At 36.7% G+C, this 15,855-nt stretch overlaps 1 protein-coding gene across 1 annotated transcript in view; it reads right to left on the bottom strand.

Annotated features, from left to right (window-relative positions):
* Positions 1–15,349: 15,349 nt before the first annotated feature.
* Positions 15,350–15,855, bottom strand: part of LOC104849748 (olfactory receptor 4F3/4F16/4F29) — a 1,044-nt gene continuing 538 nt past the window's right edge. Inside the window, exon 2 of the mRNA XM_010606272.1 lies at positions 15,350–15,844. Coding sequence (XP_010604574.1) covers positions 15,350–15,844 — 495 coding nt within the window. The remainder of the gene's footprint in view (positions 15,845–15,855) is intronic.

The raw sequence follows: 15,855 nt of genomic DNA, 5'->3' as shown, positions 1-15,855 counted from the left end.
AATAAGAACCAAGATACCTCACATAAAGGGACAAATCACCAATGATAAATGTCATCGTATTGTATACCTAAAATGCACCAATATACTTAATGAATAGAAAGGATAACATCCTTGACTAATTTTCTTTAGTTTTACAGTGCAAAGTCATCATAGCTTTGTGTAGGCACTATCCTGCAGTGCAGTTAATTAGCTAATTTTTCTATTTATGGAACATTTTCTATATCTCTTTGTGCTTGAGAATAGTTTGTCAATAGCTATGAAGGAAGGATGGTATGAAGCTCATGACAGGAAGAAGATACTGAACTAGATAAGCTTCAGCAGCAAGGAAGACCCAGGTAGCAATTTGCTTTTGCACACCTCAATTAAACTTTCGCTGGGTAGGAGGAAACACAGGTGATGGTAGTGAAATGAGATGATGATCACAGTAGAAAAATAAATATGAATCATTATACGTTGAGAGAAAAAGAGATAGTCGTAATTCTTCACTAGGATTTAGAAATGACTCAAAGACACAAAGATGAGGGTACAATGCAGAGTCTGACTCTGCATCTTGATTCAGGACAAGGGCTATGGTGCACTAAAAATAGAGACAAATATGCTTTTCATCTTCTTAAAAAGCCTGTTGTCAGATTTACATTTTTTACAAAAGAGAAAAAAATATGAACAGGCAAAATTTTTATTAGATGCTAGCTATAAGTGCAATTTTCCAAATTGAAACAACTGTTTTATGGAATCAACATGGAAAGTGATTGAAAATTGTCTGAGAAGAAAAACATCTGGATATCTAGCTTACCCCAAACAAAAATATTGTAGTATCAGATATAGTTAGGTGATGGAAGAATGGAGAAAAATGTAGGAAACTGAATGTGCAATGTTTAACAGCAATGAATCTCCTGGTTTTATATTTTAACATCATTCCCTGCAATTTTTTTAGGTCAATACAAAAAGACATTTGGTAGTTAAATGGGGTGAATAGGTAAGTGTAACAGATAAAAAACTGAAAAATGGTCTCTATGAGGAAAGGCTAAAGTAATTGAGATGATTAGAATAATAGTCTTTAGTAAATTCAAGAACATCAAACATCTGAGAGAGTTGTCAACAACTTCTTCATATCCAGAGGATGAGTTAGGAGACATTGGTTTATTAAGAGGATGAAAGAGTTACTTTTTGCAAAGGAGAATTTCTGGATTGTATTAAAAAGGAGGAAGCCCAGGAAATGAATGAGTTTTCAAACCTCTCAAATTGATGAAGAATTGACATGTGCTAAATAAAAGATGAAGTTAAGGAACTGGGTTGAACCCATTTTTAGTGCTCCCCTAGCTCTGTGAGCTTCTATATTTTTTCAAAATTTTAAAATGTAACATTATCATGTAAAATGTTGTCCAGTTCCATAGAAATGAAGACAGAATTAGAGAACTTAAAGCAGAATATCTCCAAGTGACAACAGTGTTGTGAGATGACACTTTCCAGAAGGGTATGGGATGCCTCAAATTGATGATGTGTCCCCCTGGAAGCCACTCAGGGACTGTCACTAAGGGATGGATACTCAGTACTCAAGAAGTCTGAAGAGTTGAAGCCAAGAGCTAAGTTTCCAGATATGCTGATATTTGTATCATTTTCTCTTCTTTGCTCTTTAAGGGATTATAAAGTAGGTAAATTTGTGTCCAACTCTATTTCTCCTTTTGTCAGTTCTATTTGTCATTCTTGTGGACTGTCTCTCTCCTATCCAGACTTTCTGCTCTTAACCTCTTTCATGAAGGAAACTTTCAAGCTAGTCCTTCTTGAGTAATAATTCAGATTTAAAAAGGATCACATTTCTTCATCATGTATTGCATGCATAAGATCTCAGTTAAGGAAACCATCTGGGAACTTACTTGTATGTCTGACATAGGTTAATGGAGAACGTTTTCAAGATGACATCCAATATGAAAGTGAAGACTGGAGCTCCTGCAAAAACAGAAGTAAGTTTTCCTTGTTTGTTTCCCTTTTATCTGGTGACAGTCATCCCTAGGGTGGGGGTTCCATGCCCAGAACCATGTTAGCAAATTTAATTGGGCATTATTATTTATTATTATGTTTATGGGTACATTTTAGGTATACAATACAGTTACATTTACCATTGGGGTCTTGCACCTTTACATGACTTATCTTGGTTCTTATTTTTCCCTATTCCCCAACCTTCCCTTTATCCCTCCACCCTTCCTTGTTTATAAAGATATTGTTTCCTTACATCCAATATGAAAGTGAAGACTGGAGCTCCTGCAAAAACAGAAGTAAGTTTTCCTTGTTTGTTTCCCTTTTTTCTGGTGACAGTCATCCCTAGGGTGGGGGTTCTATGCCCAGAACCATGTTAGCAAATTTAGTTGGGCATTATTATTTATTATTATGTTTCTGGGTACATTTTAGGTATACAATACAGTTACATTTACCATTGGGGTTGAAAGTGAAGACTGGAGCTCCTGCAAAAACAGAAGTAAGTTTTCCTTGTTTGTTTCCCTTTTTTCTGGTGACAGTCATCCCTAGGGTGGGGGTTCTATGCCCAGAACCATGTTAGCAAATTTAGTTGGGCATTATTATTTATTATTATGTTTCTGGGTACATTTTAGGTATACAATACAGTTACATTTACCATTGGGGTCTTGTACCTTTACATGACTTATCTTGGTTCTTATTTTTCCCTATTCCCTAGCCTTCCCTTTATCCCTCCACCCTTCCTTGTTTATAAAGACATTGTTTCCATGTTTTTCCTTTTCACATATTTTTTCTTTTCCCTTTTTCCCTTTCCCCTACCCTTCCCAGTTCCTCTACTCTTTTAGACCTTTTCTTCTTTTCACACAATATCAATTATACATTTTGATCCTCATTTATACTTTTAGTTTTTCACACCAGAGAAACCAACTATTCGCTATTTACACATGCGTGACTGATTAATTTCACTTGACTATGGCCTCAGTGTGCATCCACTCAGCTATAAATATCTCTAGTTTCTCATTCTTTGTGGCTAAGTAATACTCCATTTTATAAAAAAACCACATTTTCTTTATCTGGTCTCCAGTTGATGGGCAAATGGTCTGTTTCCAAGTTTTAGCTATTACAAACTGTGCCTCTATAAACATGAATGCACATATATCACTGGGTATGATTCTCTTAATTTTTTTGGGAAGATATCCAGCAGAGGAATAGCTGGGTCAAATGGGACTTATAATACTAGTTGTTTGAGGTATCTCCATATTGATTTCCATAGTGGTTGCAGCAGTCTGCTGTATCCACTCAGCTATAAATATCTCTAGTTTCTCATTCTTTGTGGCTAAGTAATACTCCATTTTATAAAAAAATCACATTTTCTTTATCTGGTCTCCAGTTGATGGGCAAATGGTCTGTTTACAAGTTTTAGCTATTACAAACTGTGCCTCTATAAACATGAGTGCACATATATCACTGGGTATGATTCTCTTAATTTTTTGGGAAGATAAGCTATAAATATCTCTAGTTTCTCATTCTTTGTGGCTAAGTAATACTCCATTTTATAAAAAAATCACATTTTCTTTATCTGGTCTCCAGTTGATGGGCAAATGGTCTGTTTACAAGTTTTAGCTATTACAAACTGTGCCTCTATAAACATGAGTGCACATATATCACTGGGTATGATTCTCTTAATTTTTTGGGAAGATATTCAGCAGAGGAATAGCTGGGTCAAATGGGACTTATAATACTAGTTGTTTGAGGTGTCTCCATATTGATTTCCATAGTGGTTGCACCAGTCTGAACTTCTACCAACAATGAAGAAGGGTTCCTATCTCATCACAATCCCAGCAGCATTTGTTATTGGTTGATTTCTTGGGTGAGATGGAATCTCAGTATTGTTTTCATCTGAGTCTCTCAAGTGGCCAGTGATGTTGAACATTTTTTCTTAGTTATATTTGCTGCTTTTACTTCTTTGTCAGAGAAATGTTTGTTCATTTCAGATGCCCCTTTTTGAATTGGGTCATTATTTTTTGGGGGTCTAATTTTTTTGAGTTGTGTATTGTAAATAGTAGACCTTTGTCTGAGGAACAGCTGGTAATTTTTTCCCCCCACATTATGGTTTTTCTCTTAGCTCTGCTGGAGATTTCTCTGGCAGTGCAGGAGCTTTTCCTTTAATATACTTAATTTTTCTGAAATCAGAAATGTGCAATAAAAATAAAATTCTTCAAAAGCAGGTAATATCCCTCCAAAAAACATTTATAAAATATGATATTTGAAAGAGATAGGACTCCATCAAATTTTAATATCACCCAATGTATATTTCTCAACTCAGTGTGTCAGAAAAATTTGAGTGGTTGAACATACAGCTCAGTACAATAGTTATTGCCCAGTACAAGCAGGCCTTAAATTCAATCCCCAGTATTACACATACACACACACACACAGAGAGAGAGAGAGAGAGAGAGAGAGAGAGAGAGAGAGAGAGAGAGAGATTTTGAAGTTTGTCTAAAAAAAACCATATACCTGGCATTGAAAATTATTAGCAGTGGTATTAGAGTACATTTCATGCCAGTCAGTTTAGCTCAGCTCAAAAAAATGATTTTCAAAAATGTTTTAGTTTCCTGCATTCCTAGTGTCTTTTCTCCTAGATCAGCAACCCCCTCATTCCAGTCCTCACACTGATACTGCATCCAATCACAAGCAGTTAAACTGATGTGCTATGTTTTTCTTCCAGAGTTGCATCCAGTGATCCAAACTTATTGTGGAAGATGCTATGCTGTGTGTACCACAAACATCTGTCCTTAAAGGTCTCCCATCATGCCAGAGATTCCAGGGTTTGGCCCTCAAGCGTTTACATGGTTCACCAGTATGGGATAGCAATATATCCAAAGTAATACAGACACCAAGATTTCATCAATCCTATATGAGGAATATGGAGAAGGGAAAACATTCCAGCCATATGTCAGGTGATGGCTGAGAGCATTCACTTTGTCAGATTTGGATTATAGAATCCAAATCTCTGGTGGGTTCTGGGGAGGCTTAATGCCCAGTGACCAATGAGGAGGTAAGGAAAAAGAGTGGGGAGTAAGGACATTACATTGCAAAGGGAGAGGAAAGGACAAACATAAATATATATGCAATATTATAAAGACTAGAGAGGGCACTGAGGGTTTCACTCAGTGGTACAGCATGGCTGGGCACGTGCGAGGTACTTGCACTGATTGCTCCTCAGCATGACAAATTTTTTTAAAAATTAAAAAAATTAACAAATGACAGGATTTTACCAAGTAGGGATTGAATCTAGGTTTCTCTCAGTATTGATGACATCACCAAACTAGCAAAGAAGTAAGGAAAACCAGGTTTCTTCCAGGCCTGGTGCATAGCCCTATAATCCCAGCACTTGGAAAGCTGAGGGAGAAGAGTTACCATGAGTTTGGGGCCAGCCAGGACTATATACTGGTGAGTTTAAAGCCATCCTGAAGTACCTAGCAAAAACCTGTCCCAAATAAAAAAAGAGTATGAAAGGAAGAAGGAAAGAAAACTAGGTCTCTATTTCTTTTTATTGATTATATTGGTACATTCTAGGTATACAGTATAGTTACATTCATTACTGGGATCTTGTACCTTTACATAACCGGTCTTGGTTCTCATTTTTTTCCCTGTCCCTGCCAAACTAGGTTTCTTTTTAAAAAATATTTTTCATTGGTGCATTTTATTATTTATTTCTTTTTTGAGACAGGGTCTCACTATGTAGTTGAGACTGCCCTGGAATTCACTATGTAGCCCAGGCTGGTCTCAAACTCACAGTGATCCTCCTGCCTCAGCCTCCTGAGTGCTGGGAGTACTGTTGTGTACCACCATGCCCAACTTCTATTGGTACATTTTAGATATACGATAGCTACATTCATCATTGGGACCTTGTACCTTTTCGTGACATATTTTGGTTCTTATTTTTCCCCATCCTCCTAGCCTCCATTCCCGCCTCCACCCTTCCCTATTTACTTTTGTAAATACTTTTGTTTCAATTTTTTCCCTTTTCTTATTTTTTCTGTTCCCCTTTTACCCTTCCCTACCCATCCCATTTGCCCAACACCTTTAGACCTTTTCTTCCTATTAAAAATATCAGTCATAGCTCTTCACCTGCCTGCCTGCCGGAGATCATCCAGCGGATGCGTGACATCCTGGACTGCATGCCACCAGACCCAGCAAGGACCCAAGGACCTCGGAGGCATTCTCTTCACCTGCCTGCCTGCCTGAGATCATCCGGCGGGTGCGCGACCTCCCGGACTGTGCACCACCAGATCCAGCAAGGACCCAAGGACCCCGGAGGGGGTCTCTTCACCTGCCTGCCTGCCTGAGATCATCTGGCAGGTGTGCGACCTCCCGGACTGTGTGACACCAGACCCAGTAAGGAAGGTAGCCACACGGGCACCCTTGAAACACCCCCACTACTGTTCCCTCTGTTCTCAAACCTCCTGATTGGGCCAGTCCTTGGACCAACTCTGCAGAGGCATAGGCTCTCATGAAGGGTAGTTTTCTGAGCTCCCAACTTTGACCATCTTTAAAGAAAGGGCAGGGGAAACCTGTAATAGAACTGAGTGGAATTCAACCATGAGGGTTGGGAAACTCAAGTTAGGCCTTGTGGACTGAGTTCAGTCTCAGTCATGGGGAACTGCCATTGGCTAGCCTAGACTAGGGGATTCGGTTCTGTATAGGGCTGTACATGTGGTATAATATGAGAACAGAGACATAGTCTGAAAGAAGCCCTTCCAATTCTTTTTTTTTCTCTTTTTTCCTTTCCTCATTCCACCCTAAAATTTCTTTCTTTTTTCTGTCCTCTCTCTCCAACTCAGTCTCTTGCTCCACCATATTATCCCTCATCTCCCTTTTCATTTGGCTCCTGCCCTAACTCAGACTTCTTCTTTTATTATTTTTTCTTTTTGTGGGGGTTCTCTTTGTGTTCTTTTCTCCAGGTATTTTACTTCACTCATGGCTCTGTACCTTCAAGGGAAGGCAAGTGCCTGTTATTGTTAAGGGGATATTTTCTTGTCCTTATTCCTGCACTCTTTCTATCCCCCCTGAAGTTAATATCTTTGTGAAGATAGTAAGGTAATTCTACATCCTCTGGATTCACTTCAAACCTGCTCCAGTTCTTTCATTTATCTACTCCTCTCATCCTAACTCAGTCTAACCCCCCATCCTAAATGGTAAAGATGGTATATTGAAAAGCATATTCACTGCAAACATATTATGGGCTGCTTCTTGATATTAATTTAATTCACATGGGTTAAAGGTGATACATTAATTACTACCACAAGTGGTCAGTTTGCAAGCTGTGCCTGATCCTACTGGGCTGCTGAATGTATCATTTGGGATAAAGGGTTGTGATCAATTTAAAGAGTTGTTTTCTCTGATATTATGAAAATGAGGATGTCTATGAGTCACTAGGAATTCAAAAGCTAAAATGCAACTATATCAGGAAGATTTAAGTAATACCCAGAAATTAAAGGACAACCCAACAACAAAAATAAAAATGATAAAACACTTAAGCAAGACACAAAGACAGATTTCCAGTTCACCAATGGCAAACAGTAGGACAAATGAGGATGAAAAGTCTGATAGTGAACCAACAGGACACCCTGGACCCATAGCACAGGAGGTAACAAAATAGATCAATCAGGCGCTAGAAAAATTCAAATCAGAAATAATTTCCCAGTAAACCAGAGAGATGATGATCAAAATGGAAGTCTTGATTCGAGACTCTAGAATAGAAACTGACAAAAAAATAGATGAGTTCAAGACCATGATGGAAACCATGAAAACTCAGCATAAGAAAGAAATGGAAACAATGAATGCCCAACAGAGGAAAGAAATGGAATTCATAAAACAGATTCAAACAGATATCCAGATTAAAAACGCTATTGAAAGTGTACACAACAGAATAAAAGATTGCGAAGATAGAATTTCAGATATAGAAGATAGGATCACAGTCAGTGACAGTGAAAAAAGAGGTCTCTCAAAAATAGTAAAGGATCATGAGAAATCAATCCAACAACTTCTAGACGATGCAAAGAAAAATAACATAAGACTGATAGGAATTCATGAAAAAGCAGGAGAAAACACAAATGACCTAAAAAAGCTCTTAACAGAATTAATGACAGAAATCTTCCCAAACAGAAGGGAAGCATTAGACATACAGATAAGTTAGGCATATAGAACTCCAACTAGCCACGATAAAAAAAATCTTCATCTAGACATATAATAATCAAGTTCCCAGAAATCCAAAAGAAAAACAAAATACTACAAGCAGTAAGAGAAAAGAAACAAATCACATGCAAAGGAAAGCCCATTAGAACCACAGCAGGCTTTTCAACACAAACCCTTCGGTCAAGGAGAGTCTGGAGTGAGATAATCCAAGTCCTAAAAGAAAAGAACCTCCAAGCTAGACTGATGTATCCTGCAAAACTCTCTTTCAAAATAGATGGGGAAATAAGATACTTCCATGACAAAGAGCACCTGAGAAATTTCATGAACACCAAACCAGCACTACAAGGAATTCTAAACAATATCCTAGAAAAGGACAATGAAGTTCACAGTAACATGAGGCCCAACAGACCAAATCAAATAGGCAAGGCAAGAAACTAAAAGGAGATGGGAGAAAAAGTAAAAAGAGTCAACAAAAGGACAATAACATGACAAGAATAAGTCAGAATATATCAGTTATAACCATCAATGTTAATGGCCTCAATTCACCAATCAAGAGAAACAGATTGGCAGAATGGATTAAGAAGCAAAATCCAACAATATGTTGTATACAAGAAACACACCTAGTGCAAAAGGAAGCCCATAGGCTGAAAGTGAAAGGATGGAAAACAATTCTCCATGCGTCAGGAGCCCAGAAAAAAGCAGGGGTAGCAATCTTATTCTCAGATAAAGTAAATTTCAAACCAAAACTCATTAAGAGAGACAAAGAAGGACACTACATCCTTGTAAAGGGAACAATTCAAGAGGAAGAGCTGACAATCATAAACATATATGCACCAAATATAAATGCCCCCAACTATATAAAACAAATATTAAGTAACATGAAAAACCAAATAAGCACTAATACAATTGTAGTGGGGGATTTAAATACCCCACTATCACAAATTGACAGATCTACTAGGCAGAAAATCAACAATGAAATAATAGAACTGAACCAAGCTTTGGAACACATGGACTTAATAGATGTTTATAGAGTATTCCACCCCCAAAAACCAGAATATACATTCTTTTCGGCTGCACATGGATCATTCTCCAAAATAGACCACATACTGGCTCACAAAACAGGTCTAAATAAATGCAAAAAAATTGAAGTCATCCCCTGTTTATTATCAGATCATAGTGCAATCAAACTAGACATCAATAGCACAAGAAACTATAGAAACTTCACAAGCACATGGAAACTGAACAACACTCTCCTAAACAATCAATGGATTACAGAGGAAATTAAAGAAGAAATTAGACAGTTTTTACAAATAAATGAGAATGCCAATACAACATACAGGAATCTTTGGGACACAATGAAAGCAGTTCTACGTGGAAAATTCATAACATTGAATGCCCACACTAGGAAAACAGAGCGGGCTCAAATAAACAACTTAACGATGAAACTTAGACTCCTAGAAAAACAAGAGCAAGAAAAACCCAAAGCTCGAACAAGAGAGGAAATTATAAAGATCCGAGCAGAAATCAATGCAATTGAAATTAAGAAAACGATACAAAAAATAAATGAAACAAAGAGCTGGTTTTTTGAAAGAATAAATAAAATTGACAAACCCTTAGCTAATCTTATCAAAAAAAGGAAAGAAAAGGCTCAGATCCATGCAATTAGGAATGAAAAAGGCGAAGTCACAACAGATCCGAAAGAAATCCAGAGGATCATGAACACCTACTTTGAGAACCTGTACTCTAATAAAATGGAAAACACAGAAGAAATGGACAGATTTCTAGATACTTATGAATTACCAAAGTTGAACGAAGAAGATAAAAACATTTTAAACACCCCAATCACAATCAGTGAAATTGAAAATGTAATTAAAAACTTACCAACAAAGAAAAGCCCAGGCCCTGATGGATTCACTGCTGAATTTTACAAGACATTTAGAGAAGAACTACTACCATTACTCTTCAAACTTTTCAATGAAATTGAAAGAGAAGCTATACTTCCAAATTCATTCCTGGAAGCAAGTATCACTCTGATTCCCAAACCAGAGAAAGATACAACCAAAAAGGAGAACTACAGACCAATCTCCTTAATGAATATAGATGCAAAAATCCTTAATAAGATACTAGCAAACAGAATACAGAGGATTATTAAGAAGATCATCCATCATGACCAAGTCGGATTTATTCCAGAGATGCAAGGGTGGTTCAACATACGAAAGTCAGTGAATGTAATACATTATATTAACAAAGTCAAGGACAAAAACCATATGATCCTCTCAATAGATGCAGAAAAAGCATTTGATAAAATTCAACACCCATTCATGATAAAAACCCTGCAAAAAATTGGAATAGATGGTCTATACCTCAATTTAATAAAGGCTATTTATGAAAAACCATCAGCCAACATCATATTGAATGGCCAAAAACTGAAAACCTTCATGTTAAAATCAGGAACAAGACAAGGATGCCCACTATCGCCACTTCTCTTCAATATAGTTCTGGAAACATTAGCCACAGCAATTAGACAAGAGAAAGAAATTAAAGCAATAAAGATAGGAAAGGAAGAAGTTAAACTATCATTATTTGCTGATGATATGATACTCTACATTGAAGATCCAAAAAACTCCACCAAAAAACTTCTAGACTTAATTGACAGATTCAGTAAAGTATCTGGATACAAGGTGAATACCCAAAAATCAATAGCCTTTCTATACACAAATAACAGACAGACAGAAAGAGAAATAAGGGAAAAAATTCCTTTTACAATAGCATTCAAAAAATGAAGTATCTAGGAATCAATCTAACAAAAGAAGCAAAAGATCTCTACACTGAAAACTACAGCACTCTGAAAAAAGAAATGGAAGAGGATATAAAAAAATGGAAAGATATCCCCTGCTCCTAGGTAGGAAGAATCAACATAGTGAAAATGGCCATACTACCAAAACTGCTATATACATTCAATGCAATGCCAATTGAAATTCCAACACAATATTTCACAGAAATAGAAAAAAGAATCCAAAAATTCATTTGGAACCATAAGAGACCTAGAATAGCAAAAGCCATTTTAGGCAACAGACACATGGCACCAGGTATAACAATTCCCAATTTGAAACTATACTACAAAGCCACAGTGATAAAAACAGCATGGTACTGGCAAAGAAATAGGCCTGAGGATCAGTGGAACACACTGGAAGACACAAAAAGAAACCCAGATGTACTCAGCTAGCTCATCTTTGACAAAGGAGCTGACCATCCTTAGTGGAGGAAAGATAGCCTCTTTAATAAATGGTGTTGGATAAACTGGATGTCAACCTGCCACAGATTAAAATTAGACCCTTATCTTTCGCCGTGCACTAAATTAAAATCCAAATGGATTAAAGATCTAAATATTAAAACAGAAACATTAAATCTGCTGGAAGGTAAGTTAGGTAGAACTCTGGAAGACATTGGTATAGTAAAAGACTTTATGAACAAATCCTCAGTAGCACGGGAACTAGCAGAAAGAATCAACAACTGGGATCTCATCTTACTAAAAGCTTCTGTACTTCAAAGGAAACCATCAGCAGAACTAAGAGACAATCTAAAATGTGGGAAAAAATTTTTACCAGCTGTACCTCAGACAAAGGACTATTATCAAGGATATATAAAGAACTCAAAACAATCAGCCCCCCCAAATATAAAGAACCGATTCAAAAATGGGCATCCAAAATGAACAGACATTTCTCAGACAAAGAAGTAAAAGCAGCAAGTAAATATATGAAAAATGCTCCACATCACTGGTCATTCGAGAGATGCAGATGAAAACAACACTGAGATTCCACCTCACCCGACAAAGAATGGCTGCTATCAAGAAATCACAATAACAAATGTTGGCGGGGTTGTGCGGCAAAAGAAACCCTTCTCCATTGTTGGTGGGAGTGCAGACTAGTGCAACCACTATGGAAATCGATATGGGGATACCTCAAAGAGCTTGGACTGTAGGTTCCATGTGCACCCATGTTTATAGCGGCACAGTTTGTAATAGCTAAATCTTGGAAACAGCCCATTTGCCCATCCATTGGAAACTGGAGAAAGAAGATGTGGTTTTTCTATAAAATGGAATATTATTCAGTCATAAAGAATGAAAAAATAGATTCATTCATAGGAAAATGGAATGAAGATATACTCCTAACTGAAATAAATAAATCACACATGTGTTAATACCGTATACTTTCCCTGGTTTGAATAATCTGCAATAAAACATAAGATCCTAATAAGATTACTGTCATTTAGAAATGAGAAGAAAGGAGCTAAAGGTGTAGGGAAGGTGGGATGGGTAGGGGAAAGGTAATAAGGGAAAAGAAAAAAATGTGAGATAATGAAAAGATGGAAATAAAGTGTTTTTAGATGGGGAGGGGAGGAGGGGGTGAAGGGAGGGCAGGGGTAAGGGGAAAAATGAGAATCAAGACTTGTCATGTAGAGGTACAAGATTCCAACAATGAATGTAACTGTACTGTATCCCTAAAATGTACCAATAAACTCAATTAAAGCTGAAAAAAAGCAAAAAATATCAATCATACACTTTGACCCTTATTTACACTTTTAGTTTTTCATACTGGAGACTCTATATGGTATTTACATGTGTCCTATTGACTTCACTTAAGATTATGTTCTCAGTGTGCATCCATTTAGCTATAAATGTCTCTAGTTTGTCACTCTGTATGGCTTAGTAGTACTCCCTTTTATAAAAAAAGAGGTTTGTAAATGGAAAATAACAAGTTTAAATCAAGTTGTTCTTGTAATTACTCCTATGCATTATATTATCATTGGATGTCTGGAGATAGAATTTTTAATATATAACTGCAAGAATTACATAGCAGTAGTGTCACCTATGTATCTTCAAGTTCGAAAAGATCTAATATAACATTTCAGCAGAGGTAGAAAATTTGTACAAGGGATAGGAAAATATTTTGTAAAAATATGAATTTCAGCCTTTAATATTGTTCTCCCAATCTTGCTAGGAGTCTTTTCCTGATATCAGAATGATGGCTGCAGGTCATTCTTGAGCTAATGGAGGGCAGATCAGTTACCTAAGCACTGTATAATCCACACTTGCATAATAATGTATTCAAATGATACTTGCTTCTACTCATCTGGTAAGCCAGTGAGAATAAGGAATATTCTATTTAAGCTGTCATTTTTTTTACTATTTATGAGTAGCATAGTTCTTTTTAAAAATAAGGTGGAAATGGTGGCCCACTCCTATAATTCTTGAACCCTGGGAAGCTGAGGCAGAAAGATTATTAAGTAAGAATGCATCTTGGGAAGTGTAAAAACTCAGCAAGGCACTGACACAAAACTTTTTTAAAATTTATAACAATATACGGCTGGAGATGCAGGTCAGTGAGAAGATGTTAGATTCAATTTCCAGTGCCTAATAATAATAATAATAATAATAATTTGTTTATCACAAGGAAAGTAAGGTAATATACTTCTTCAGATTTTTTTGTATATTTTCATTTGTAGATTTGAAATGCATTATCTTTATTAATTTGCACACTTTTATTTACTTATAAATGTAGTTCGCATAAAGTAGAACTTTTTGCATGTTTATGCACAATTGATTATCTCCATTTCAGCTCACCCCAGAAGGAATGACTGCTATCATGATCTATGAATAACAAATGCTGGCAGTGCTGTGGGGAAAGAGGAACCCTGCTCCACTGCTGGTGGAACTGTAGACTGGTACAACCACTGTGGAAATCAATATGGAGATATCTCAAAGACCTAGGATTGGAAGTTTGATTTGACCCAGCTCTTTCCCTGCTCAGTATCTTCCCAAAATAATTAAAAGAATCATACCACAGAGATACATGAGCACCTATGTTAATGGCTGCACAGTTTGTAATAGCAAAAACTTGGAAACAGCCCCATTGCCCATCAACTGGAGACTGGATAAGGAAAATGTGTGTGTGTGTGTGTGTGTGTGTGTGTGTGTTTTAAAGAAAATGGAGTACTATTCAGCATAAAAATGAGAAATTAGAGACTTTTATAGCTAAGTTGATGCACATTGAAGCAATACTCTTAAGTGAAATTAATAGGACACACGTGCAAATATGGAATAGTTTCTTTGGTGTGAGAAACTATAAATAAGTATAAATAAGGTCTAAAAAGTTAATAGATAATGTGAAATAGTAGGAAAAGGGTCAAAGGAGAAGAAAAAGTGTTTGAGGTAGGGGAAAGGAAAGAAGGGAATGGAATTAATGTGAAAAAATGAAAAAATGGAAACAAAGTATTTAAATAGGGAGGGGCGGAGGGGTTGAAGGGAGGGCAGGAGAATGGGGAAAAGAATAAGAACCCAGATAGATTATGCAAAGGTGTGAATTCCCAATGATGAGTGTCATTATATTGTATACTTAAAATGTACCAATAAAATTAATAGTAAAAAATAATTATCTCCAGGTACATAGACACTGAGACACTCAGGCAGCATAAACAAAGGCTTTAATAGATAATGTGAAATAGTAGGAAAAGGGTCAAAGGAGAAGAAAAAGTGTTTGAGGTAGGGGAAAGGAAAGAAGGGAATGGAATTAATGTGAAAAAATGAGAAAATGGAAACAAAGTATTTAAATAGGGAGGGGCGGAGGGGTTGAAGGGAGGGCAGGGGAATGGGGGAAAAGAATAAGAACCAAGGTAGATTATGCAAAGGTGCGAATTCCCAATGATGAGTGTCATTATATTGTATACTTACAATGTACCAATAAAATTAATAGTAAAAAGTAATTATCTCCAGGTACATAGACACTGAGACACTCAGGCAGCATAAACAAAGGTACATATGTATATTAGAGGAGATATGGCCTACAGAATCAGTGTTAGAGAGAAGAGTACACAACGCAGACAATAATGAAAAGTGTGTCTGTTTCATAAAGCTTCAGAAATCACCATTACTGAAGTCTTCTGTAACAGGCATGGCCTTCAGCAATGAATGTAACATTCCAAGACTGAACTAACACCTCTAATATTTTCAGAATCCTTAGAGCAAGAATTTCTGAGGGAAAGTTGATTAGATCAAAATAGTTCTTGAGGAGAGAGTTCACAGTAGACTTTGAAAACTGAATTTAAAAGATTTGTAAAACATTTAAAAATTGATTTCCAAGAATAGTCCATCTTATCTTAGATATCTTGGATTGTACCTTTAAGGACTCTTCCTGAAACACAAAACCTTGTCAAAAAGTCTCCTCATTGCCATCTTCATCTCCTTATTTCTAAATGTATAGATGATAGGATTCAAAAAAGGTGTGATAATTACATAAAAAATAGCTAAAAATTTATCTATAGATAAATTAGGAAAGGGCCACACATAGACAATAATGCAAGGACCAAAGAAGAAAACTACCACTGTGATGTGAGCTGAGAGAGTGGAGAGTGCCTTGGCCAAGCCACCTGAAGAGTGTTTCCGAACTGTGACCAATATGAAGATGTAGGACACAATCAAGATGAAGAAGGTGCCCATGGAGATGAAACCACTGTTAGCCATGATCAGGAACTGTAGGCTATAGGTGTCTATACATGCAAGTTTGATGAACCGAGGAAAATCGCAATAGAAGCTGTCCATCTTGTTGGCTCCACAGAAGGGTAAATTTACAACAAAAGCCAGCTGGACTACAGAGTGGATGAGTCCAATGGTCCAAAACAGCCAGG

This window comes from Fukomys damarensis, unplaced genomic scaffold (genome assembly GCF_012274545.1).
Source record: "Fukomys damarensis isolate Sample0158 unplaced genomic scaffold, DMR_v1.0_HiC HiC_scaffold_17, whole genome shotgun sequence".
In the NCBI taxonomy this organism is placed as follows: Eukaryota; Metazoa; Chordata; class Mammalia; order Rodentia; family Bathyergidae; genus Fukomys; species Fukomys damarensis.
Note: the sequence above shows the minus strand (reverse complement) of the source record. Positions and strands in the feature narration are given on the sequence as shown.